This window comes from Ambystoma mexicanum, chromosome 8 (assembly GCF_040938575.1).
Source record: "Ambystoma mexicanum isolate Mex_15411 chromosome 8, UKY_AmexF1_1, whole genome shotgun sequence".
NCBI lineage: Eukaryota > Metazoa > Chordata > Amphibia > Caudata > Ambystomatidae > Ambystoma > Ambystoma mexicanum.
In genome coordinates, this window is record NC_090929.1 from 1,630,962,186 (window position 1) to 1,630,989,461 (window position 27,276).

Here is a 27,276-nt window from a genome sequence, read left to right on the forward strand (position 1 = left end):
CTCTCCTGCACCCATGTGCACTTTCATTCACTTACTATGGGTGTCGCCAATTACATTCACAAAGTACTGTGTCACTGCCAACCTACCCACATTCTGGTCGCAACACTAGCCCTATTGCAACCAATCTGCACATACCACACTATACAAGCACCACCCTGTACCAAGTGCAGGGTCAAACATGCGTTCCTGCGGTGGGTATGTTGCAGCCCTACGCTCTTGAGTGCATGCTCTACACCCTACGGCCAACAGCCTTTGCCCATGCACCCAATAGTCCAATTCTTCCGCAGCACCTTCATACACCCATGCATGCCACCAAGACGCCAACTACTGCATTCCAGCTGCAGCGCACAGCCACTGCACTCCCACCCACCCTATGTCACGGGCAAATCACTCCCCTTCTACAATTCACTTGCCACCACTCACCACGAAAAGAGGTTGCTGCAAACAGGTTGCGGCAGAAGCTATGGGGCCGTTATGAAAGCTGCCTCCAATCACCACACACAGAACTCGCCTACATATGTCACATTAACCACTTCACACTCACCCTCCCATTCCTTCCCTTATTGCCAACGCATTCCGTACGGTACATTTTCTAGACCCTTCTGCCACTGCACTGTCCTCCGATGCACCATGGTGGCTTTCCCAAAAAATGTTGACGTACACCACGTTTCCCTCCAGTCAACTACCGGCCGTGTCCACACTTCTCTGACAGCACGCCGTACCGCAAGCCAATGACACTTCTGTCCACGTAGCAAACAGGGAAATGGGTCTGCAGAGCAGACCCAGATATCACACATTGTTTGGGATGTGCATTTCAGTTCTTTGCAACAAAACTACTGGTCGGATTTCCACCAAACACACAAAAGCACGCTTTCTGACCCATGCCCCCACTCCTGCCGCAAATTTGATGAAAATCCGTCCAGCCGTTCGGGCTGTAGCCATGCAGAAAGTTTATCCCCATTCAGTCTATGGAAAAAAATGTTTGGGACCCCCCTTCTATAACTCCCCCCCACACAAAACCTCACCCAACTTGGGGAAAAAATTCAGAGCCGGACATATACTTTTTTTGCAAAGTTTGGTGAGGATTCGTCCAGTGGGAGCGAAGTTATAAGCCGCCGAAAAAGTGCTCTTCCTATGAGTTTAGCAACTTAACCATAACCACACGGCCGCTACCGCGGGCCCTGTAATACACACATATATATATATAAAGTTTGTTAATTGAATATATATATATATATATATATATATATATATTCAATTAACAAACTTTGTTAAAGGGACAAGCAAAACTGAAAAACCTCAGAAATTTGCGAGTTATAGTAAGCTAAGCAACCATAACTCGCGCCACCACGTGCACTGCTAAGACTAACACCCAGGAAATCAAAGATGACATCACTGATGATGTCACATGTGAAATTAATTTTGATGAAAAGTCCCTACAAGGGGTTGTGTTTATAATGTTGGTAACAATATGTCAGGGGTGATCAGGAGACCTATCGTGAACTACTTAATTGATTAAAGAACGTACTCATCTAAACAACATTGTATTTGAGTGTTGTTAATACAGGAACCTAATCATATATAAACATAGGCAATGGCTGCAGCATGCACCAGAGAAGTACAATATTTATAATCTTGTAATTTTGGAAATTACAATAATGAATGCTACCTTATGCAAGTTTTGAGTAATGTTAAACATGTAATAACTAGCTAACAATTCAAGACTTACTACACTTTTGCTAGTACAAACAATAGATATGAAGAACCACAATGCTTACAAATCAAAGGCACATACAGGGAAACTAAAGTAAGGAAGAAAGAAATAGCATCATCAGAAAATGTTAATAACATTAAAGTTTATCTTCATGTATACAAATAAAATGTGTGTTTGAGGCCTGCTTATTTCCCCATGTATGTGCACCATCAGCTGAGACTAAACCATATGGACTGTACTTTAAGAACGTATGATAAGGTTAATGTCTAGATACAAAACCACCTGGCCTAGATATGTCAGTGAACAAAAACAAGTGGCCCCGATATGTGATATACGTGATGTCATCAATGACATTTGTTTTGTCATCTTTGATGTCCTGGGTGTTAGTCTTAGCAGTGCACGATGGTGGCGCGAGTTATGGTTGTTCAGTTTACCATAGCTCGCTAATGTCTGAGGTTTTTCGGTTTTACTTGTAACCATAGCGTCCCTTTAACTAAGTTTTTTTCACTGAATTTCATAGGTTTTTATTAGTGCAACTTAACCATAACTTCCCTTTAACAAAGTTTTTTCATTGACTTTCATAGGTTTTTATCAGTGTAAGTTAACCATAACGTCCCTTTAACAAAGTTTTTTCACTGAAATGCATGGGTGTTGACCAGTGCATGCTATTTTCCTACAACTTACTAATATCATACTTACCCCAATAGAGCAACACTTCTGTCCAATTTACAGTGTTTCACCTTAAACCTCTGCCATTTCCCACCTTATAGCATCATTTTTAACTCTTCTATGCACTTTTTGCAACTTTCTCCACTGTTTCTGCCTCTGTCGACGTCCGCAAACATTCCGATATCATCACAGACCTTCCGGACAGTGCCAAGTGACCATGCGCTCGTACGCAGCATGATGACGTGTCTGAGAAGGCGTCCGCACTTAGGAATCGGGAAGACTGTTTGAAACTGCATTTTCTGACTGATCTAGGAACTTTCAAGCTCAAAATGTACCCTTGCACAGCTCCTACACCTATACTTACTCATTATCCATTAACAATCTAATGCAAAGCACATACTTGGAAGAATATTAGTAAAAATGCTATTTTCTCTTAAAAATGGCATCAGATTTTGCCGTCCCTCCTCCCCAATAGCCACCACCACCACCACCAGCTGGAGGACCTACACAACAGAAGAGCGCAATACTTCCAAAGGCAATGAAGAGGAGCAAGAAGATGAGGTAGAGGACGTGCCCACCTCTAGCACCCAGAGAGAATCATGGGTGTGGCAGTTATTTACCACTGTTGGGAGTGTACCAAAGGCTTAAGATACCAAAGTTAAATTTACAAAGCGGGAACCCGGGCTACTAAAAAAACGTTTTCCTACAGCGCGACGCTTGCGGCATCCTGCTGTAGGAAGGGAGGACAATCCTTTTCCAAGATTGCCACCATGAAAAGAGAAGGTGGTGCTCTGTACAGAGCCCCTCTTCCCTCTTTATGGCAGCCTGCAGAACTATATGACCACATTACCATGATCACATTTTTTTCCCTTTCAAACCTATCCTACTTTCGAATAACTTTACCACATAGCCAGTCCCAGGTGGACATGGCCACTTTAACACCATTTTCCGTCCGCAACAGGGCATAACAGCCCGGCAGCCCAAGTTATCGGCCAAGCGAAGTGTGTCTGTGTGCGCCCTGATGTCTGCGGGCTTTAGCGTGCTATAAATAAATAAATAAATAAATAACAAGGACTCCGGACCATTATTTTCCATTGCAGCGCCTGCAATTGGGGATAAAGGCCATTAACAACCCTGGTTCCCAAAGCGGGAAGCCAGGGTGCTAAAAAATAGATTTCTCTTCCTACAGTAGGAAGGAAGGATTTTCCGAGATGGCCACCATGGAAAGAGAAGGCAGGGCTCTGTACAGAGCCCCTTTTCCCTTTTTTATGGCAGCCTGCAGAACCCTATGACCATATTACTACGAGCACATTTTTTTCCCTTTCAAACCTATCCTACTTTCGAATAACTTTACCACACAGCCGGTCCCAGGTGGACATGGCCACTTTAACACCATTTTGCATCCCTCGCGGTCATGGCCAGTAGCCAGATTGTCCATGTCATGACCTTATGCCATGACCCAGACAATCTGGCTACTGCCCACGGCCACAGGCATAGGTATATGACTATTTTTTGTGCCTACATTATGACAATTGAAAAAAAAATAAAACACGGGCACATTTGCAAAACCGTGCTTTAATGTCCTTGCCAATGCTCCTCACGAGTTTGCTCCAAATCCGCCGATGTTTTATTTTTTCAAAAGTGTCAAAATGTATGTACATACAATGGTCATATAACTTAGCCCCTACTTGACAAAATCCATTCAATCTTTACACAAACATTAAAGGTTGGGTCTATAATCTTTCTCAAAACTTTTGTCCACATTCATCAAATAGCAACAAAGTTATAAGCCATCTAAAAATGTTCACACCCCCTCTAATTTCTTGGCACCGTTCACCTGGCCACCCTTTGTCCTCCGGGCCCACGTACTTGCTCACCCTGTCACCCTGCCGCACTGCCTCCGAGCCACCTCTTGCGTTGGGGTCTGTATCTGTACCCATACAGCCCCCCCCTGTTCTTCCTGCACTTATCAGACATACCCTGCCTGCTGCCTTAAACCTACCACTTGTCAATTGCTGGCTGCAGTACCACTGTTTATTGCCCTTATGTATTTATTTATTTAATATTTATCTGTTTCTCCTTTACTTCGCACTTTCCACTTCTCCCCCTTCCATCCTCTTTTACCCTCCCCCTTTCCCATGCACTTGCGCTTTCTCAATGTCACTGGGCATAGTAAGATCGTTGTTTTGTTCTCCCCTTGCCTTGTCGCGCTCTGAAACACTTGTGTACGAGCGTGATAGAAATAAAATATCAATATCAATATCAATAACTTCACCCCCTCTTGAGAAAATCCACCAAACTTTAGAAAACTATTTATATCTAGATCCAAAAAAAGTTTCTTCAAATGTTGTGCAGATTTGTCAGATGACACCACATTTATATGCCTTTACAATATTTTGGGACCCCCCTCTAATTTTGCCCCCTCTTGACAGAATCCCACAAAACTTTGCAAACCCATTCAGGGGTAGGTCTAGAATACAATTACAAAATTACGTGCAGTTTCATTGAGTGGCGCTAAAGTTATAAGAAATCCAAAAACTGCTTTTCCCCAACCCTGTAATGAAGAAATAGGTACAGATGGCCTAGGACATCTGAAGTGTCCGCGGACACCACAGGACTGCCCCGGGACATCTGGAGGGTTTGTGGACTGTCTGGGATGACACAACCCTTTTTTTGGCTTCCTATGGCCTTATCCCATCCCATCCTTATCCCCCCCACATCCCCAGAGATTGTTTGTTGAGTTTGACAAGTGCAATGTTGCTTTTTTAAATGTTTTCCCCGTGCTGTCCGCAGACCTTAAAAAAGTCCACAAATCCAACATGGCGGGCATTTCATGGAAACCGATGCATTTCACGTTTTCTCACCACCCAATCAGCACTAGACCCAGTCCGCGGACCGAACAGGAAAGTAAGTCAGCGGACCGGACATAGATATCACTAATTATTTTGCCTTACGCTTTGGCCATATAAAAAAAAATAACTACTGGACAGATTTACACCAAATTAACAAAAGCTTTCAGCACCAAGCCGCCGCTCCTGCCGCAAATTTGATGAAAATCCGTCCAGCGGTTTGGGCTGTAGGCGTGAGCAAAGATTTTATGTCTATGGGAAAAAAAGAACTTTTGTGATACCCCATAACTTTGCCCCCCCTTAACCAAACCTCACCAAACCTTGCATAATAATTCAGAGTGTGCCATATACTTTTTCTGCAAGGTTTGGTGAGGATTCGTCCAAGGGGAGCGAAGTTATAAGCCACCCAAAAAGAGCTCTTTCTATAGGTTTAGCAACTTGACCATAACTACATGGCCGCTACCGCAGGCCTGCGGTAGTGCCCATGTAGTTATGGTTAAGTTGGTGTTTCCATAGGAAGAGCACTTTTTGGGCGGCTTATAACTTCACTCCTCCTGGACGAATCCTCACCAAACTTTAGTTTTTGTTTAAATGACCAAAAAGTAGGTCAGAAAAAATTAGTGATATCTGTGTTCGCTTCGCAGACACACTTCTATGTTCGCTCCGCGGACAGGATGGTGATTGGGCAAGCAGCTTGCGTGATGTCCGCGGACATCTGACATGCTTTTCTATTGGCTGCCGTAAAGTGTGCAGTGCGTCTATTTTCAGAGACGCCCGACATCTTTGTTTATCGGAGCGGATCTGCTGCCTGCACAGTGTAGATGTGGGCTGCGTCGGCAACGAAAAGGCGGTGAGGCACAGGCCCTCGTGTCTCTCTCTTGTTCCCCCCACCCCCGCTCATGGCCCCCGCTGATTCTCTGTGTGTTCCTCCCACCCCCCTCATGCTCCATTTCTCTTTCCCGTTCCCCGCTCATGTCCCGTGTCTCCCTACTGTTCCCCCCACTCCCCGCTCATGCCCCGTGTGTCTCTCCACTTCCCCCTCACCCCCCGCTCATGCCCCGTGTCTCTCCCTCCTTTCCCCCACCCCCCGCTCATGCCCCGTGTGTCTTCCTCCTTTCCCTCCACCCCCCGCTCATGCCTCGTGTCTCTCTCCCCTTCACCCCCACTCCCCGCTCATGCCCCGTGTGTCTCTCCCCTTCTCCCCCACCCCACGCTCATGCCCCGTGTGTCTCTCCCCTTCCCCCCACCCCGTGCTCATGCCACGTGACTCTCTCCCCTCTCCCCTTCCCCCCACCCCTACTCATACCCTGTGCCTCCCTACTGTTCCCCCACCCCCGCTCATGCCCTGTGTCTCTCTCACCTTCCCCCCACCCCCGCTCATTCCCCATGTGTCTCTCCCCTTCCCCCCCGCTCATGCCCCCTGTGTTTCTCCCCTTCTCCCCACCACCCGCTCATGCCCCGTGTGTCTCTCCCTTCCCTCCACCCCCGCTCATGCCCCGTGTCTCTCTCCCCTTCCCCCCACCCCTGCTCATTCCCCATGTGTCTCTCCCCTTCCCCACCCCCCGCTCATGCCCCGTTTGTCTCTCCCCTTCCCCCCCACGCCCCGCTCATGCCCTGTGTGTCTCTCCCCTCACCCCACCCCCGCTAATGCCCCGTGTCTCTCCCCTTACCCCCACCCCCGCTCATGCCCCGTGTGTCTCTCCCCGTCCCCCCACCCCCTGCTCATGCCCCGTGTCTCTCGCCTTCCCCCCACTCCCCGCTCATGCCCCGTGTGTCTCTCCCCTTACCCCCACCCCCGCTCATGCCCCGTGTGTCTCTCCCCTTACCCCCCACCCCCCGCTCATGCCCCGTGTGTCGCTCACCTCCCCCCCACCCCCCGCCCATGCCTCGTGTGTCTCTCCCCTTCCCCCCACCCCCTGCTCATGCACCGTGTCTCCCTACTGTTCCCACCACCCCCGCTCATGCCCCGAATCTCTCTCCCCTTCGCCCCACCCCCCGCTCATGCCCCATGTGTCTCTCCCCTTCCCCACCACCCCTTGCTCATGCCCCGTGTCTCTCTCCCCTTCCCCCCCACCCCCCTGCTCATGCCCCGTGTGTCTCTCCCCTTCCCCCAACCCCCGCTCATGCCCCGTGTCTCCCCTGTTCCCCCATTCCGGCTCATGACCTGTCTCCCCTGTTACCCCCCACCCCCCTCTCATGCCCCGTGTCTCTGTTATGTTACCCCCCACCCCCGCTCATGCCCCGTGTCTCCCTTGTGTTACCCCCCGATCATGCCCAGTGTCTCCCTTGTGTTACACCCCACCCCGCGCTCATGCCCCGTGTCAACCTCGTGTTACCCCCGCTCATGCCCCGTGTCTCCCTTGTGTTACCCCCCACCCATGCCCTGTCTCCCCTTTTACCCCCCACCCCCGCTCATGCCCCATGTCTCCCTTGTGTTACCCCCTACACCCCGCTCATGCCCCGTGTCTCTCCCCTTCCCCCCACCCCCCACTCATGCCCCATGTCTCCCTCCTTTCCTCCTGCTCATGCCCTGTGGGTCTCTCCCCTCCCCCCACCCCCCGCTCATGCCCCGTGTGTCTCTCCCCTGTCCCCCATCCCCCGCTCATGCCCCGTGTGTCTCTCCCCTTCCCCCCTCCCCCCGCTCATGCCCCGTGTCTCTCTCCCCTTCCCCCCTACCCCCTGCTCATGCCCCGTGTCTCTCTCCCCTTCCCCCCACCCCCCGCTCATGCCCCGTGTCTCTCTCCCCTTCCCACACACCCCTCGCTCATGCCCCGTGTGTCTCTCCTCTTCCCCCCACCCCCCGCTCATGCCCCGTGTGTCTTTCCCCTTCCCCCCACCCCCCGCTCATGCCACGTATCTCCCTACTGTTCCCCCCACCCCCCGCTCATGCCCGTGTCTCTCTCCCCTTCCCCCCCAACCCCCACTCATGCCCCGTGTGTCTCTCCCCTTCCCCCATCCCCCGCTCATGCCCCATGTCTCTCTCCCCTCCCCCCCACACCCCGCTCATGCCCTGTGTCTCTCTCCCCTCCCCCACCCCCGCTCATGCCCCGTGTGTCTCTCCCCTTCCCCCCCAACCCCCACTCATGCCCCGTGTGTCTCTCCCCTTCCCCCATCCCCCGCTCATGCCCCATGTCTCTCTCCCCTCCCCCCCACACCCCGCTCATGCCCTGTGTCTCTCTCCCCTCCCCCACCCCCGCTCATGCCCCGTGTGTCTCTCCCCTTCCCCCCACCCCCGCTCATGCCCCATGTCTCTCTCCCCTTCACCCCCACCCCCCGCTCATGCCCCGTGTGTGTCTCCCCTTCACCCCCACCCCCCGCTCATGCCCCGTGTCTCCGTCCTTTCCCTCCACCCCCCTGCTCATGCCCCGTGTGTCTCTCCCCTCCCCTCCATCCCCCGCTAATGCCCCGTGTCTCTCTCCCCTCACCCCACCCCCCGCTCATGCCCTGTGTGTCTCTCCCCTTCCCCCCCACCCCCCGCTCATGCCCCATGTCTCCCTCCTTTCCCTCCACTCCCCGCCCCTGCTCATGCCCCGTGTGTCTCTCCCTCCCCCCACCCCCCGCTCATGCCCCGTGTGTCTCTCCCCTTCCCCCCCACCCCCCGCTCATGCCCCATGTCTCCCTCCTTTCCCTCCACTCCCCCGCCCCTGCTAATGCCCCGTGTGTCTCTCCCCTCCCCCCACCCCCTGCTAATGCCCTGTGTGTCTCTCCACTTCACCCCCGCCCCCGCTCATGCCCCGTGTGTCTCTCCCCTTCCCCCCACCTTCGCTCATGCCCCATGTCTCTCTCCCCTTCACCCCCACCCCCCGCTCATGCCCCGTGTGTCTCTCCCCTCCCCCCCACCCCCCGCTAATGCCCCATGTGTCTCTCCCCTCCTCTCCACCCCCCGCCCATGCCCCGTGAGTCTCTCCCAATCCCCCCCACCCCCGCTCATGCCCCATGTGTCTCTCCCCTTCCCCCCACCCCTAGCTCATGCCCCGTGTCTCTCATCCCTTGCCAGCTACCCCCGCTTATGCCCCGTGTCTCCCTCCCCTTCCCCCTACCCCACGCTCATGCCCCGTGTCTCTCTCCCCTTCCCCCCACCCCCGCTCATGCCCCGTGTCTCTCTCCCCTTCCCCACACCCCCGCTTATGCCCCGTGTGTCTCTCCCCTTCCCCCCCACCCCCCGCTCATGCCCCATATCTCCCTACTGTTCCCCCACCCCCCCACTCATCATGCCCCGTGTCTCTCTCCCCTTCCCCCCACCCCCCCTCAAGCCCCGTGTGCCTCTCCCCTTCCCCCACCCCCGCTCATGCCCCATGTCTCTCTCCCCTCCCCCCACCCCCCGCTCATGCCTCGTGTCTCTCTCCCCTCCCCCCACCCCCCGCTCATGCCCCGTGTGTCTCTGCCCTTCCCCCCACCCCCGCTCATGCCCCGTGTCTCCCTCCTTTCCCTCCACCCCCCCTGCTCATGCCCCATGTGTCTCTCCCCCCCACCCCCAGCTAATGCCCTGTGTGTCTCTCCCCTCCCCCCCCACCCCCGCTGCTCATGCCCCGTGTCTCCCTTGTGTTACCCCCCCGCTCATGCCCCATGTCTCCCTTGTGTTACCCCCCCACCCCTGCTCATGCCCGGTGTCTCCCTCGTGTTACCCCCCCACCCCCCGCTCATGCCCCGTGTCTCCCTTGTGTTACCCCCACCCATGCCCTGTCTCCCCTGTTACCCCCCACCACCCGCTCATGCCCCGTGTCTCCCTTGTGTTACGCCCCACCCCCTGCTCATGCCCCGTGTCTCCCTCTTTTCCCCCCACCCCCCGCTCATGCCCCGAGTGTCTCTCACCTCCCTCCACCCCCAATCATGCCCTGTGTGTCTCTCCCCTTCCCCTCCACCCACCGCTCATGCCCCATGTGTCTCTCCCCTTCCCCCCACCCCCCACTCATGCCCCGTGTGTCTCTCCCCTTCCCCCTCACCCCCCGCTCATGCCCCGTGTGTCTCTCCCCTTCCCCCACCCCCCGCTCACGCCCCGTGTGTCTCTCCCCTTCCCCCCCACCCCCGCTCATGCCCTGTGTCTCTCTCCCCTTCCCCCCCACCCCCGCTCATGCCCCATGTCTCTCTCCCCTTCCCCCCCACCCCCGCTCATGCCCCGTGTCTCTCCCCCCTACCCCCTGCTCATGCCCCGTGTCTCTCTCCTTTCCCTACACCCCCCGCTCATGCCCTTTGTGTCTCTCCGCTTCCCCACCACCCCCAGCTCATGCCCTGTGTCTCTCTCCCCTTCGCCCCCACCCCCGCTCATGCCCTGTGTCTCTCTCCCCTTCCGCCCCACCCCCGCTCATGCCTCGTGTCTCTCTCCCCTACCCCCCTAGCCCCTGCTCATGCCCAGTGTCTCTCTCCCCTTCCCCCCCACCCCCAGCTCTTGCCCCGTGTCTCTCTCCCCTTCCCCCCCACCCCCGCTCATGCCCCATGTCTCTCTCCCCTTCCCTCACCCCCCGCTCATGCCCTGTGTCTCTGTCCCCTTCCCCCCAGCCCCCGCCCATGCCCTGTGTGTCTCTCTGCTTCCCTCCACCCCCCGCTCATGCCCCGTGTCTCTCTCCCCTTCCAACCCACCCCCCGCTCATGCCCCGTGTCTCTCCCCTGTTCCCCCCACCCCCTCTCATGCCCCGTGTGTGCGCCCTGTTCCCCCACCCCCGCTCATGCCCTGTGTGTGCCCTGTTCCCCCCACCCCGCTCATGCCCCGTGTGCGCCCTGTTCCCCCCACCCTGCTCTTGCCCCGTGTCTCCCTCGTGTTCCCCTCACCCCCCGCTCATGCCCCGTGTGCCTCCTGTTGCCCCCATACCAGCTCATGCCCCGTGTCTCCCTCGTGTTACCACCGCACCCCCGCTCATGCCCCGTGTCTCCCTTGTGTTACCCCCCACCCATGCCCTGTCTATCCTGTTACCCCCCACCACCCGCTCATGCCCCGTGTGTCTCTCCCCTCCCCCCCACCCCCGCTCATGCCCCGTGTGTCTCTCCCCTTCCCCCCGCTCATGCCCCGTGTGTCTCTGCCCTTCCCCCCACCCCCCGCTCATGCCCTGTGTATCTCTCCCCTTTTCCCCCCACCCCCTGCTCAAGCCCTGTGTGTCTCTCCCCTTCCCCCCTCCCCCGCTCATGCCCCGTGTGTCTCTCCCCTTCCCCACCACCCCCCGCTCATGCCCCGTGTCTCTCTCCCCTTCCCCTCCACCCCCCGCTCATGCCCCGTGTGTCTCTCCCCTTCCCTCCCCCCCTGCTCATGCCCCGTGTCTCCCTACTGTTCCCCCCACCCCCTGCTCATGCCCGTGTCTCTCTCCCCTTCACCCCCACCCCCCGCTCATGCCCCTTGTGTCTCTCCCCTTCCCCCCTGGCCCCCGCTCATGCCCCGTGTGTCTCTCTCCCCTTCCCCCCACCCCCGGCTCATGCCCTGTGTGTCTCTCCCCTTCGCCCCCACCCCCCGCTCATGCCCCGTGTGTCTCTCCCCTTCCCCCCACCCCCTGCTCATGCCCCGTGTGTCTCTCCCTTCCCCCCACCCCGCTCATGTCCCGTGTGTCTCCCTCCTTTCCCCCACCCCCGGCTCATGCCCCGTGTGTCTCTCCCCTCCCCCTCACCCCCGCTCATGCCCCGTGTGTCTCTCCCCTCCCCCCCACCCCCGCTCATGCCCCGTGTGTCTCTCCCCTTCCCCCATCCCGCTCATGCCCCGTGTGTCTCTCCCCTTCCCCCCACCCCCCGCTCATGCCCCGTGTCTCTCTCCCCTTCTCCCCCACCCCCGCTCATGCCCCGTGTCTCTCCCCTTCCCCCCACCCCCGCTCATGCCCCGTCTCTCTCACCTTCCCCCCACTCATGCTCCGTGTGTCTCTCCCCTTCCCCCCACCCTCTGCTCATGCCCCGTGTATCTCTCCCCTTCCCCCCACCCCCCACTCATGCCCCGTGTCTCCCTCCTTTCCCCCCACCCCTGCTCATGCCCCGTGTGTCTCTCCCCTTCCCCCCCAACCCCCGCTCATGCCCCGTGTGTCTCCCCTGTTCCCCCCACCCCCCGCTCAAGCCCTGTGTGTGCGCCCTGTTCCCCCACCACCGCTGCTGCCCTGTGTGTGACATGTTCCCCCGACCCCCGCTCATGCCCCGTGTGCGCCCTGTTCCCCCCCACATCCGCTCATGCCCTGTGTCTCCCTCGTGTTCCCCTCACCCCCGCTCATGCCCCGTGTGTCTCCTGTTGCCCCCGCTCATGCCCCATGTCTCCCTCGTGTTCCCCCCACCCCTCGCTCATGCCCCGTGTCTCCCTCATGTTCCGCCCACCCCCCGCTCATGCCCTGTGTTTCCCTTGTGTTACCCCCCACCCCCCGCTCATGCCGCGTGTCTCCCTCGTGTTCCCCCCACCCCCCGCTCATGCCCCTTGTCTCTCTCATTTCCCCCCACCCCCGCTCATGCCCTGTGTGTGTCCTAATCCCCCACCCCCGCTCATGCCCCGTGTGTGCCCTGGTTCCCCCACCCCCCGCTCATGCCCCGTGTCTCCCTCGTGTTCCTCCCCACCCCCCGCTCATACCCCGTGTCTCCCTCATGTTCCTCCCCACCCTCGCTCATGCCCTGTGTCTCCCCTGTTCCCCCCACCCGCTGCTCATGCCCTGTGTCTCTCTCGTGTTCCCCCTACCCCCGCTCATGCCCCGTGTTTCCTTCCTTTTCCCCCCCACCCTCTGCTCATGCCCCGTTTGTACCCTGTTCCCAGGAAGGAACATCTTTTTTTTTTACCACCCGGGGTTCCCACTTTGAGGACCTAAGATGCTAGTGGTCTTCATCTATTGAAAAGGATGTTATGGTGACGTTGCACTATAAAAACCTATAAAATTCAGTAAAAAAGAAATGTGTTACAGGGACGTTATGGTTAAGTTGCATAAAAACCTATGAAATTCAATGAAAAAACTTTGTTAAAGGGACGTTATGGTTAAGTTGCACTACTAAAACCTATGAAATTCAGTTAAAAAACTTTGTTAAAGGGACGTTATGTTTAAGTTGCGCTACTAAAAAGCTAGGAAATTCAGTGAAAAAACGTTGTCAAAGGGACGTTATGGTTCCAAGTAAAACCGAAAAACCCTTGAAATTCGCCAGGTATGGTAAGCTAAGCAACCATAACTCGCGCCACCACCGTGCACTGCTAAAACTAACACCCAGGACATCAAAGATGACATCACAAATGTCATTGATGACATCACTGATGACATCACATGTCTGGCTCACTCTTTTTTCTTTTGCTGACATATCTAGGCCACATGGTTTTCTTCAGTAACAGTCAGAAACTAAAATTGGTATTTTATTTGTAGACGTATCCTTCAAGTAGGTTTTTACAGTAATTCCCTTCGAGTCCAGTCACATCATATGAAACATATACATACGGGAAGACACAAGCTTGAAAGACAGCAATCCTTTTTATCCTTTTTGTGCATAACGATAATCAATAGACTTATGAGCACTTTCTGATAGTTCTGTTTTTTTTTTTATGGCTGTACTTTCCCTGTATATGGTCATATTTGTATACATTGTACTCACACTACTTTCCTTAGGGTCCAATCACATCAAGTGATACATATACATAGGGTAAATAGCAGCTTTGAAACAGAGCAATCATATATTTGTATGAAAATATCAGTTAAATTATGAATTGTTTCTGCTACTACTTGTGCTTTTTTGCTAATTTCACTTTCCCTGTATATACCCATATTGGTATGTGTTCTTGTGTCTTTGTGTTTTGTCTATAGTAATGCAATTATGTAATACATGTGTTTTATTAGCTACTTATTACATATTTCACAGTACACAAAAATCTATTAAGAAACAATTATCATTTCATTATTCAACATATTAACATTACGAATATTATACCTTCATCGTGTACGCTGCACACAATGTTCTGTTTCTATATGAGTAGATTAGTATACTAGATAGAACCTCATAATAGAATGCTATTTATATCAATGAGTCGTTCAATACACTAATTAGGGTATGATATTTATTGCAATGATCCTTGACACTTCTTTCACAACATTATAATAAGAATCCCTTGCACACATATTTCATGAAAAGTACATACACATGTGATGTCATCAGTGATGTCATCAATGGCATTTGTGATGTCATCTATGATGTCCTGGGTGTTAGTCTTAGCAGTGCACGGTGGTGGTGTGAGTTGTGGTTGCTTAGCTAACCGTAACTGGCGAATTTCAAGGGTTTTTTGGTTTTACTTGGAACCATAAGGTCCCTTTTACAAAGTTTTTCACTGAATTTCATAGGTTTTTAGTAGCACAACTTAACCATAACGTCCCTTTAACAAAGTTGTTTCACTGAATATATATATACATGTATATATATATATATATATAGATATATATATATATATATATAGATATATATATATATAGATATATATATGAACCTCAAATATATATATTGTAGTTATAATAAGAAGAATGTTACACTTGTCGTATTGTGCAAATCACAACATGTTAATAAAGACTACCGGTGCCTTTTCCTCACTGATCTATACCGTCAGGGTTACCGTAATGAGGCTAACAGTAATATATTGGGCAACCCTTAACAGGTCCCTTTCCGAAGAAGGAATGATAATGAATGAATGACCAGTTGGTCACATTATCTAGTCCACTATTAATGCAGTGTGTAGCAGTGTTGTGTTACCTCTCTGGTGTTTCATGGTAGGTGTGCATTTTTGCTCATGATCAACAGAACGCTTTAATGTATTGGTTTCTTACGAAAAAATGCGGAGAAAATGCTAACGGGGCTGCTGTTTGTGCTTCTGTTTGCAAAGGGGGACCATGAAAGCAGGAAGCACATACACCGCCTTTGTCGACGTCGAGGTTGATGTCGGGACCCTGAGTCTTGTCAAATTTCTCTGGAACAACAACATCCTGAATCCCCTCCTGCCGAAAGTGGGTGGACAAACAGCGATCGTGCAGTACGGAAGAGATGGGAAGACGTATGTATCCATGGTCTGTCTGTAGCTGCAATTTAACGAGCAATGACAGTGACCTGAGAAATATCTGTCATCGATAGGTACATACATTCGATACATCGGAAATCAATGGTTAATTCCAAATCATCAATTTTCAGAAAACCTGAAAATGTAGTCGGGAAAATATAAACCACCAAAAAAACTTATATTGCCAAACTATTATTTCGACTAGCAATAATTTCGCCATACAACATTTTTTTTTTTTCCAGTGATGTGTCAATTAATGGAAAGCAATTAGGAGAAAGTCATATGATAGCCTGATAACTAAACACTGGTTGCTATGTGACCGCTAGCCCTCAGAGCTCTTTATAGACCTGAGTCATGGGCAATAGTCTTTAATGAAGGGGAGGGCTTGTAACAAGCAGTGTGGCCTTTGGCCATAATGTTATTGACATATTCTGCCCACAAGGTCATAATTAGGCAAAACCACCCAGTTCTGCCATGTGTACCATATGGTCATGATCTGCAAGCCAGATTTATTAATGATTACTTCTGCGGCACTAAAATCCTTCACAGCCCGCAACCTAGGGCGTTATTACTGTTAGAGCCCAGCACTAACGCAAAAGTACACAGAGCCTCATTCAGAGTTCTGTGGCAATGGTAAAAAATACATTCAGGTACAATCCGCCTATTTCTGCGCATAAGCACCCCTGCTCGTTAACATACATTTGCCAGACATGGCTGAATATCTAGGAGGGCTGGAAACAGTCCTTCCCAAAATAGCCTCAGCTCGTGTAAAGTACCTTGCATACGCTGATGATCTGGTGATCATGGACCTGGCCTTTACGGGATGAGAAAGCTCGCTGAGGGCCTGTGGAAATATGCTGCGGAAAACCACTTAGTTATTAACCGTCAGAAGACCCAGCTACTGCTATTTAACCAGAAGAGAGGTGCGCAACCTCCCTTGTTGATTGAGGAGACTAGAATTGACTATACAGATAGCTATTGGACCTGGGTGTGGAATTGGGGTGTAAAAGGAACTACCCGAGTCCGAATCTATCAGAAAAAGGAAAGCTGTGCAATCAACGACTCTGATCTCTACTTACAGCAAGAGCACAGCGGGCTACAGTTTCTAAAGAATTCTGAGGATGTATAAACAGTCCTTTTGTCAGGCTGTGAGATACGGTCTGGAATCTCTCACGTCGGCGCCGTTAACCCTTAACGCCTGATTACAAGTGTCCCTTTGCGGGTTGGTGTTTAACGCCTGCTTTTAGCTGGCGTTAAAAATCCAACCTGCAAAGGGACTTTGGAGCTAATTGAGGCACTGTAATTTACGGTGCCGTAATTAGCGCCTTCCCCATTCCCATTATGCCCTATGGGGGCAAAAATGGGAATGGGAAGGGCAAATGGTGAATGGGGAATTACCGCCCCACTCACCTTGGAATGGGGCGGTAATTCCGCCATCCACCATGGCGGAATCGTAACCTTAGCGGCATGGACCATGGTGCTAATAGCACCATGGTCCTCCGCCAAGGTTGTAATGAGGGCCAATGACTGATATGTCCTGGGTTAGTAAGCTAGAGGCCTGCCTTTGGGGTCGGATTTTAGGCCCACCAACCTGTATCCTGCTGTATGTCATACGCTTAGAACTGGGTCTCGGCTCAATAGAAGCACCGATCCTCATGAGACGCGGTCTGTTATATATAAAAACCCTAAGCAACCCGTGGTGCTCCCTACTAAGTCTGTTAGGCTCAGACATGGGGCGCAGAGAAAACTCTCTGCATGTCAAGTCTATCTTGGACTTATTCAAGACAATCAACTGGTCACCACAATGGGAGTTGGATACTGGGGGCTGCGTAAGGAATTCAAGATCAAACTTATGGACTGGGATAGGACAAATAGTCACACACATTTACAGAGCCTTAAATCTTATCAGAACACACCACATATGCTGTACACTCCGGGATTGCCGCAGCGCTAGGTCATCCGCTGTCCATCCGGAAATCTTTGCCGGTTTGTATTGCTGCTCCGATTAAACTGGTTGCCTGTACTGGGCAATATCGGACCGGCAATCAAAATGAAGCGGAGTGAAAGATTCTGTTGTGCTTGTAAAAATGAAAGTTGTTTGGAAACTGAGAAGCACGTACTCACGCAATGCCCGAGTATGGCAACAGCTATTCCTTCATATCTGTCCGATTGCACTAGTAACTTGGTCTCAATCAGCAACAGCGCCTTCTGGGTCCGCTGCTTGAACACAAGTAGCAATAGCCTACACCTGGCCCTACACCACATAGTAGGGTGACCAGACGTCCCGGTTTTCCCGGGACAGTCCGGGGCAATCACCGTCCCGGGGTCCCAGGAGTTTTTTCATTTTAGAAACCCCGTCCGGGGTTTGTATGGTTGGGTGGCTACTGTAATTAAAATTGCTGTTATTTTTCACAAAGCTTTCAGAATTTTGAAGTTATAGGATTGTCTAGAACCCCCATTCTTTCAGGTACAAGTCACAACACTTACTGACTGTGCAACAGAGACTGGCTTGGAAATGATTGTACAGCAAGCCATGTAATATCAATTAGAGCAAACACTTGTTTTGTATTAACATGCCAATATTCACAGACAAAACTGCACAAATTAGATCATATAGAGTTTATAGAAAGCAGAAGTGCTGGAAATATGATTGGGTAGTGGCTGTGAGGGCGTGTTGGGGGAGGGGCGGTAATTGGTGGGCTGGGATGGTGTAGTCCCTCTTTTGTGTTGTTGGTCGTCCCGGTTTTTCGTTTTGGAAATCTGGTCACCCTACCACATAGGGATATCTTTTGGGCGACTGCTGACACGCACAGGGATATGAGCGTAACCAGGGAGTTGCTAGAGTGTACGCTAGACCGCATATTATCACTAGATTAATTGCTGCCATGATGGCAAAGGTCCTACTGGACAATCTTTGGAGTTATACACTTGTGTATGTAATATCATGCATTTAAGGCTCACTCTGCTGTATGTCCACAGTGCTGTGTGTTGCATGTTGCCTTATGTTTGCTCTTATGGTGATGGCAGCATGAATGTTGCCTTCGAAACTTTGCCCTCAACAGCGTTACTAAAAGTGCTCATAACAGAGGATAAAGTGCCAATCAAGGATGATTAGGATTACTTCTAAGTTATTTAGAATTTACTTATTCATTTGTACTTATATGGATGAAGTATATTTGATATTATATTTACTATTTATAAGTTTTGTATATTTTAAATAGAATCTTTTAGGTGTAAAGTTTTTTTTGTCTAAACCACATTAAAGTATAAAATAAAATAAAACTGTTAGAACCCAGCACTAACGCAAAAGTACACAGGGCCTCATTCAGAGTTGTGTGGTAATGGAAACAAATAAATGCAAGTACAATCCGCCTATTTTTGCCTCCACCCCAGAAATGGAGGTATCATTTGTAAAATACCCCAAATAATTGTTTTTCAACTGTACAGAAGGGAATAAAATACTGCTTCACGGGGTCGGACCTTTCAAATTAGTGTGTTCTCGTATTAAATATTCCCTAGATTGTTTCTTTTCGAGAGTCCGCCCCCATCCTTTGTAACCAGTATCACTGAACCACAGATATTAAAGTCGGCTGTTTAGCTTACCTTATTTTACATGGTGTTCCGCACTGCTTTCAGTAGTGTATCTGATCGAATTGCGGTCGCCATCTTGGTTTCTGCCGTATTTACGTCGGTGCGGTCATGTGACTGTATATACGGTCGTTGTTGTTTAACAATCCCGTTGATGTTCCCTAGTTTTTACGGTGTTTGTTTGTTTTTCATATTAAATTCACCGCTCTGATTGTGTTCAATATCCAAGGCTAAAGCTCAAACGCTTGGACTACAATTCCTCCTAGTGGGTCATGGGATTAGTAGTTTCTTATGCTACTTTCTAAAGCTATTTCATAGACCGCTGGTTATGCTGCAGTTTCGTGAGTCTCAATTCCTTAAAGAGATCAGGTATGACATGGGGACCTCAAGGTATTTTTCTATGGGGTACCCCATGTTGATTACTCTTGATTTCATGCTGTTTCAAGTTATTCTGAGTGGGCATCTCAGGGTCTCACTGCACTACTGGTGATTTTTCTGAACTGCAGTTTTACAAACTGAAGGTTTATTGGACTGCAGTCTAATACTGCTCGATTATTTTGTGAGGTCAGGGGTGACATGGGGGCCACATAGTATTTACCTATGAGGTACCCCATGCTAATTAGTAATAGTTTTGTGTGCTTTCAGAAATTGTAACCCCATTTCTTATGCTTCTGGTATAGTTGGAATCCCAGGGGCTTACTGGACTGCTAATGATTGGCAGCGGATTTCCTCATTTAGCCCATTCTTGTGGGTCTGAAGTCTAAAAATGCACGTCTTTTCTCTTCTCAATAGAAGAGCCGCTACATTCCCACCACTCCTGGGTACCATTACTTTTTCTAGCACTGACCACGTCATCTCATTTTCAGTGTGTCACTTCATCATGTAATGTTCCACGAGTGGGTCCGTGAATCGTTTTGTCCTAATGCTTGATCTATGTTCGCATATCCATATTTGTATTGCCCTTGTCGTCATTCCAATATATCTTTTGTTACACGGGCATTGAATGAGATAGACTACATTGGTAGTATTATAATTGGTGAAGGTCCTCTGTTCCCACAGACTCTGCCAGTCTATATCCAGGGAGGTTGTGCGTTTAGTAAACTGGCATACCGAGCAATTGCCACATGCTGCATGTCCTTGCGCCCTTGGTCTGTTCCAGAGAGTAGATACCTCTGTCATTCCCCTTGTTTCCTTATATGTATGCACTAGGCTGTCTTTAAGATTTTTCCTTCTTTTTATTGCAAAGAGAGGCGTCATGTGATATTCTCCTCTACATTCAATATATGCCATGCCTTTTTGATTTGATTTTTCAATCGGTTTATCACTGGCCAATGGCTGAAGACAGCTGTAATTATGTCTTCACCTCTTACTTTTTTCCCATGTTGTATGAGCGTGACTTCCCTTGGTATATTTCTAGCCCTTTTATGTGCTTGTTTGATGATCTTGTTGGGATAATTCCTTTCTTTAAGGTTAGCTGTTATCTCTCTGCTTGTTTAACAAATTCAGTTCTGGTTGTGCACTTTCTTCTAAACCGAATACATTGTCCGAACGGAAGGTTCTCTTTGAGGGATCTCTGGTGGAATCTGTTGTATTCCAAGAGCGAGTTTCTATCTGTGGTTTTTTGAAACACTGTCATCTCAAGGCTTTGTCCTATTCTGGTGATGTTTAGATCTAGGAAGGTGGCTTCTGTTTTACTCGCACCGTGAGTAAACCTATGGAAAGGCTTCAGCTCATTCAGCCACAGCATGAAATTTATCAGTGTCATTTCGTCTCCCTCGAAGAACATTAGAATGTCATCGATATATCTACACCAACCTAGAATGTTCCTTGAGTATGGATTCGTCTCTTGGTAGATGTACTTTTCCTCGAAGTCTGCAACATATAAGTTCACCAATGTAGGAGCAAATGTAGCACCCATTGCTGTCCCAGCTATTTGTTCATAATAGCTGTCTTCTATCAAAAAGTAGTTCTTGGTTAATGCAATCTTGGCCAGTTGCATGATTAAAGGGACTGGCATATCTATAGACCCTGTTTTTTCTTGGAGTACATTATCCATTTACACCAGTACTTTTAAGGTGCAGTTGCAAGTAATGTCTCTTTCTTAAAAGTTGGCAGAGGTAACATTTTCCAGAAATATCACCTCTGTCCGTTGTTATCTCTGAATAGGGTTGATTGCAGAAATGCCACTGGCAGAGGTGGTATTTTACCGCTGGCTGTATTTCTGTGAAAAGGTCCACCCAACTCTTAAAGAGGCCCTTAGTTTTTAAAATGGAAGCTCCCCATGTAGTGTGTTAAAACCTCAAACAACCTTAACATAAAGAAAACAAAATAAACAAAACAAATCATGCTTGTGATTAAAAATGCACAGAGAATAATAACAGAAAAGACAAGAAAATGTGCAGAAAAAAAGCTAATTGTCTGTAACCAGCGCCTAGATGCCCGAGAGCTTTGTGAGCTTCTATAAATGGAATAATAAATACACAAATACATAATTGAAATAATGTGAGAGGTGTGGAGCAGGCATAGCAAGAGAGAGTGACAAACAGCCGACTTGGAAAGTGGTATTGTACCAGCAGATACAGGCAGCATTCTCAGCTAGCTGATTGGCTGAAGCACTGTAGTTGTTAGCTAATTTCATGCACAACCTCTCTTCCTCCTTTGCCTCAATTGCTCAGGGGCGGCTCGTCCATAATGGGTGAGGGGTGTCGACCCACTGTTGGCCCCTTCTCACCCATCGGTCGCTCTGGCATATTTTATTATTGATTATTATTATTATTATTATTATTATTATTATTATTATTATTATTATTATTATTTATTAATTACGTTTATATAGTGCACCTAACCCTTGGGCATCCAGGCGCTTGGCTTAAGAATACAGTTACATCCAGTTACATTTCAGTCTTAGTCCAAAACATAGCATTTAACTTATAGTGTTAATACATGCAGATTCAGTTACAATGGGCCTCATTGCAAGTTTGCCTGTCCGGAAACAAGGCTGTGGGTAAGCTCACCGGCACCCTTGTTTCTGAACCGGCAAACTACGTGTCTGCCTGTTGTGGGCGCTGTGCCCAACAGGTCTGACCATACCGGCCGCAGCGGCCACAGTAGGAAGACCCTTCACAGAAGCGTTAACCGTTAACAACTATGCTGATGTTTCTGAGTCCCCACTCCCATAGAGTCCTACTGTCCTACTGGACTCTATGGGAATGGGGACTAACATTTTACCGTCACCTGACTTCCTGGGCCCCTGGACTTGTAATCTCCCGGTGGCACCGGAAATTCAGGCACCAGTAACATAACGGTAGCACCAGCAGGGTTAGCGCCGGACTCGTAATGAGGCCCAATGTCCTGCAGTTACATTTCAGGCTTGGTTCATCTCATTATATTTATGCATTTTCATGATACTTTTCCTATTCCCCTGGGTGTGCTTAGTCGGGTGTGCTTAATCTGCAGTAACTAGGAAGGTAGTAAGCGCTTTGAGATGGGCTCGGGGTGATTCTTGATATCTTGGATGAAGAGCCAAGTTTTGAGATCTGGGATTAACATTTACGCCCCTTCAGTTAAAGAATTCACCAGCCACCACTGCAAATTGCTTCTGCACTTCACTTAAGAATCGCTAATGAATGTTTTTGGTGCCAATTTGTGTTGCTGAGAACTAGTTCAGAGGACATGCTCTAAAGCTCCTGCCTACTAGTGGCAAACTATAGAACACAAATAAATAAATGAAGGCCACATTGGTAGTTTCGCATTATAGGCACAAATCCACACAGGCTCCTTTTTCCTGCAGTGCTGTGTAGCCATACAAATGAAAGTTTCTCTCCTAAAAGTGCATTTTCAATGCTGAGCTGTAAGTGGTCCAGAGTGGTGTAACACGAAACGTGCCCGCCACCACCCATGGACAGACTGGGAACCAAAAGAAGCCCCGGAAATAATTTTAAGTGGCCCCATATTACCCATTTTTAGCCAGCCTAACTCTTTTCCTATGAGAAAATTTGGAAATAAAGTAGGTTACCGTACAAGAGGCATAGGATGCAGAGGCCTACCGCGAAAGTTCACTAAAGGACAGTCTACCCCTGGTGCCCCCCCAAGCTCCTCAACCAAGCACGGCACATGCCACACTCTGTGCCGGCATGGACACCCACGCATGAGCAATGCCCAACAGGATCATGCTGCTGCAGGTGCATGTGCACACTGCGCTAGGTGAAAGATGGAAGTATGTTTTTTAAACAAAGCAAAATCTTTTACTTGGGCGCAAACAAGGGGTGGTGCCTGGCCGGGGTGCTGCCTGGGCATGGTGGCTGGTGAATGTTTAAATTGGAGGGGCGCAAACATTTGCTACAAATATACATAAGTGACCAACTAAAGGATGTCCAGGAGAATTTTAAATAATGGGTTCAAATGGTGCATTATACAGCACACTTGCTGTGAAAAATCGGGTAAAAAGCTGCCAGTTTTCAATCGGCTTTGTCGGGTAGCTCATTAATCCAAAAGATGCAATTAACCAACAGTGCACAGGAGCATTTCCCAATGTATTCTCATACCTTTCCCCACAGTATATGCCAGTATAAAAAACATGTTCATGCCAACTGTGGCCATACAAGCCATGCAGTGTACACAAATATATGACAGTATTCCCATATAGAAACATACTCAAGTTTGCTATGTACATAATGCCAGTAATAGTACTATAAGAAAACATGTCGAAGCTGGCTGTACCTGGTCCCTTGGGTTCAAGTGTGGGGAACAAGGTTTGAATGCAGTTTGACCAGTTTGATGCAGCAGAAGAGGGATCCTGGCTGTCCGGTCCCCCCGTAGCTCTGTGACCCACTGCAATAGTATTAGCATAATTGTTCGGTTTTTTTTTAGATCGAATGATACATTTGACCGAATTGGTCAGTACCATTCGAAAGAAAAAAAAACAAATAGGCTAATACATAACGAACATGGGGAGCAGGGGTTGAGGGGGCGTCCCCCGCTCCCCATTTTCGGTATGGATTAGCCTCAGAGGGATTGGGGAGATGCAGGAGTGTACCCCGCTTCCTTAATATTGGAGTTGGGGGACTAAAGAAAAAGAAGAAAAAGTGCGTCGATCCGACCCGCATCTGAGTGACGGATCTGATGCCACAGGGCTGAAGTTCAGCAGGTGGCAAGTAAAGAGGTAAGTAGGCAATGGGGAATGGGGCTGAGGTGTACGGGGTGGGCTGGTTTGACCACGTTTGTTCATCTGAGAAGTGATCGCATGCAAGCTGTTTTTTTCAGACAGTTTGCCTCGTTCACTTCTCACAGGATCAAACACCCTCCCAACTACTGCAATGGCTCTAGGACAGTGTGAGCACTTTCAGGTTATGCTCTACCGTCTGGCGAGGTGAGCCTAGGGAGACTTATTGTAGAGTAGCCGGACCTTGCCCTCAGCAAGAGTCACCCTGAATGTGCTCAGGAATGGGCAAGAGAGCAGAGCTTACTTCTGCCTTGGAGTACCCCTTGTTCACCACGATGGTAAGGGGCTTTAGGAAGATCAAACTCACCCAAACCAGGTCCAAATGAATTCTTCCTTAAGGCCTGTATGATCCAGGTGTGAATCAAAGAAGAGGGGAGAGACCCCCTCATTTATAGCAAAAGCCCACAGCTATTGGAAAAAAAAGCAAGCTTGCTTTTAGGGTTTCAGTCCCTGGCCCTCATTACGACCCTGGCGGAGATCCATGGTGCAATTTGCACCATGGACCATGGCGCAGAGCTGCCAACTCCGCCATGGGGGTTGGCGGACTTACCGCCCCATTCCGACCTTGGCGGAGCGGTAAGTCCCCAATCCCCATTTACCCTTCCCCATTCCCATTTTTGCCCCATAGGGTATAATGGGAGTGGGGAAGGCGTTAATTACGCCACCGTAGAATACGGTGGCGTAATTAACGAGGGGTCCCGTAGCGCCATGGATTTTTCCGCCCGGAAAATCCGGGCGTAAAAATCACCATGGCGCTACGGAAAGTCCTAATCTGGCGGAGAGGTACGCCATGCATTACGCTGGCGTAAACCCCTCTCCGCCAGGGTCGTAATGAGGGCCCCTGTCTTTGTGCCTTCTTGCATCATCCCCAAAGTCATTTGTGTTAAAGGAGTGGAGGAGACAGGAAGGAAAGAGAGTTACAGAGAGAAACAAGATGGTGGAATCTTTCCCCAACTGTGCTTAGCTCCCACTGTCTATACTAACCTCTTCCCTTCCCTTGCCTTTGGTATGCAATACCCTGCTGTGAGGCTAGTCCTTTTATGTAGTGTGCGCTGTTTGATTCCTGTTTTCCAGGACTGCTCCTGCTGAGAGGCTGTCTTGCTGGAGAGAGATGTTAACTAACTTCACAAAGGATTAAAGGGGAGGCAGAGTTTATCAGTCTCTTGTCCTGCTGCTGGCAGGGACAGGCTGTCTGGTTAGAACTCACACAATTATTCCACAGTTGGCATGGGATTACAGTTTTGACACGTCTGACATAGATCCAACCTCCACCTCTATGCTAAACGGAGTATGGTTTATATTTTCAGATTAGCCTGCCATGAGGTGAGGGGTTTATCATACTTTTCTGGAATTTGGAGTAGAGGTGTATACTTAAATTCAAACTCTGCACTGCAGTGACTTGGCTTTCACTGCAGCTGTCAAACAGGCCGCTTCTGACCTCTCAACCTGCTCTGTGCCACTGGAGCGCAGGAGCTGCAGATCAAGTGACTGACGTGGCAAGGCACCTGTGTAGGCTATGCTTTTAGAATAGAGCTTACTGATACGGGGGCTTGATTAGAAGACCACCCTTTCTGAGCTAGACTAATAAAAAAAGTCTGAACTTCCACACCCTTCTCAGATGGGAATACCTCACAGGCCATTATTCAGGCATAAAGTAAAGTCTATGCAGGGGAGAGCACTGTGCACAGTCTCATGCCCCAGAACCACCCTACCCTCTCGTAATTGACGACTGGGCATTGAGCAAAATGATGGCAAAGGGTCTGGTGGAGTCACTGCCCTTGGATTTAGAGCCAAAAGTGAAAATCTCCAAATATCGCAGGACTGGCTCTTCAATTATGCAACAGGTGTACAATGTGAATCAGGTGCAGATGCGTCATTTACAGCCTTCAGTCTTGTGGAAAGACATGTGACCGTGCTCACAACTGGAGGTTGCCCCTCTGTCTACAGTTAAAAAATGAGTGAAGAAAGTTGAAAAAGGAGAAGTTAGTCTGAGTTAAAAAAGCAAATCTGGAATCATTTTCATGGACTAAATTTCACATAATCCTATTTGTGGCCCCTGAGAGGTTGTGACTTGCAATAGTTTTATGGTATTCTCTGAAGACAGACATCCAATTAATTATATTCCACCTGTTGTTACATGTTTGCATGTCAATGTCATTCAATTATTACAAACAACCCAATTATAATAATAATTCTTAGATGTTTGAATTTTTCATCTGCATCATGCCTAACACTGCCAGCTAGGAATAGATTGGCCTCTGGTGTCATTCATCTGTTGTGGATAAAAGAAAGCACAATGTTTCTTAACTGAGAAAGGTTGATTTCACTGTTAATATGGGCAGACTCGGCCTGAGCAATGCTTGTTCTCTTCTTCAATAGTTATACACTTTAACTTCTTATAAATTAAAGGTATGCCATGTTAAGATAAAGAATAGCATTCAGTCTTTCTCTAGAAATTACAATTAGGCACACACAACCACTTCTTGATATCGTTTTTAAGGTTTGAAGATTGGTATATAATTGTATTCCTGTATGAAAGTGAAGGATATAGTTCAGTCCTCCGTTGGGAATCACAATTAGGTACATGCGACCATTCTTTAATGTAGTTTCAGTAAGTTAAAGGTTAAATTGTCAGTTATGCATTCAGTGATGGTCTTAGAAGCGTTCACTCTGCTTAATTAGGGACATGCAACCATTCATTTAAGCAGTAACAGTCTTTTAATGCTTGAACAAAGGGGGTTAAGCAACGTTAGCTTCTCATATGAGTAAAAGGCTTTTCACGTTATACGTGACTACTCCATTTCCATTGTTCGAGTCCTAAAACTGCAACAAACAAATTCTACTCACTTCAAGTCTTACGTGAGTGAACAGGCAACTGGATACTGTTGCTGGCAATGCTTGTGTAAGGTTTTAGAAGGCTGTCCTTCACTCACCAGCTTCTTTGACACCCGTTCTGCGGGTCACACTGCTTTCCCGACTTCTGCCACAACTTCTTTTGCTTCTGGCTCGCTGAGGAACCACATCCTTCTTCTGTAAAGGTGTCTCCAGTCCGGCCATATGTTTTAGGAGCCCCTCTCACTCCTGAGATGCACTGCTTGATAACTGCTTCTTGCCTCAGTCTCCTGCACCTCCGCAACACAGCAACCACAGCAATCAGGCTCACATGGAGGAAGAAAGCTCTCCTACTCGTCTTCCGCTGCACAGCCTCTGCACTTCAGAGTGCGGGGGAACAGGGCCCTCTTCTTGTTCTGCCACTTCTGCTTCGCTTGCC

At 49.4% G+C, this 27,276-nt stretch overlaps 1 protein-coding gene across 1 annotated transcript in view; it reads left to right on the forward strand.

Annotated features, from left to right (window-relative positions):
* Nucleotides 1-27,276, forward strand: part of LOC138473264 (pancreatic triacylglycerol lipase-like) — a 393,166-nt gene that overhangs the window by 342,445 nt on the left and 23,445 nt on the right. Inside the window, exon 11 of the mRNA XM_069611903.1 lies at nucleotides 15,026-15,193. Coding sequence (XP_069468004.1) covers nucleotides 15,026-15,193 — 168 coding nt within the window. The remainder of the gene's footprint in view (nucleotides 1-15,025; nucleotides 15,194-27,276) is intronic.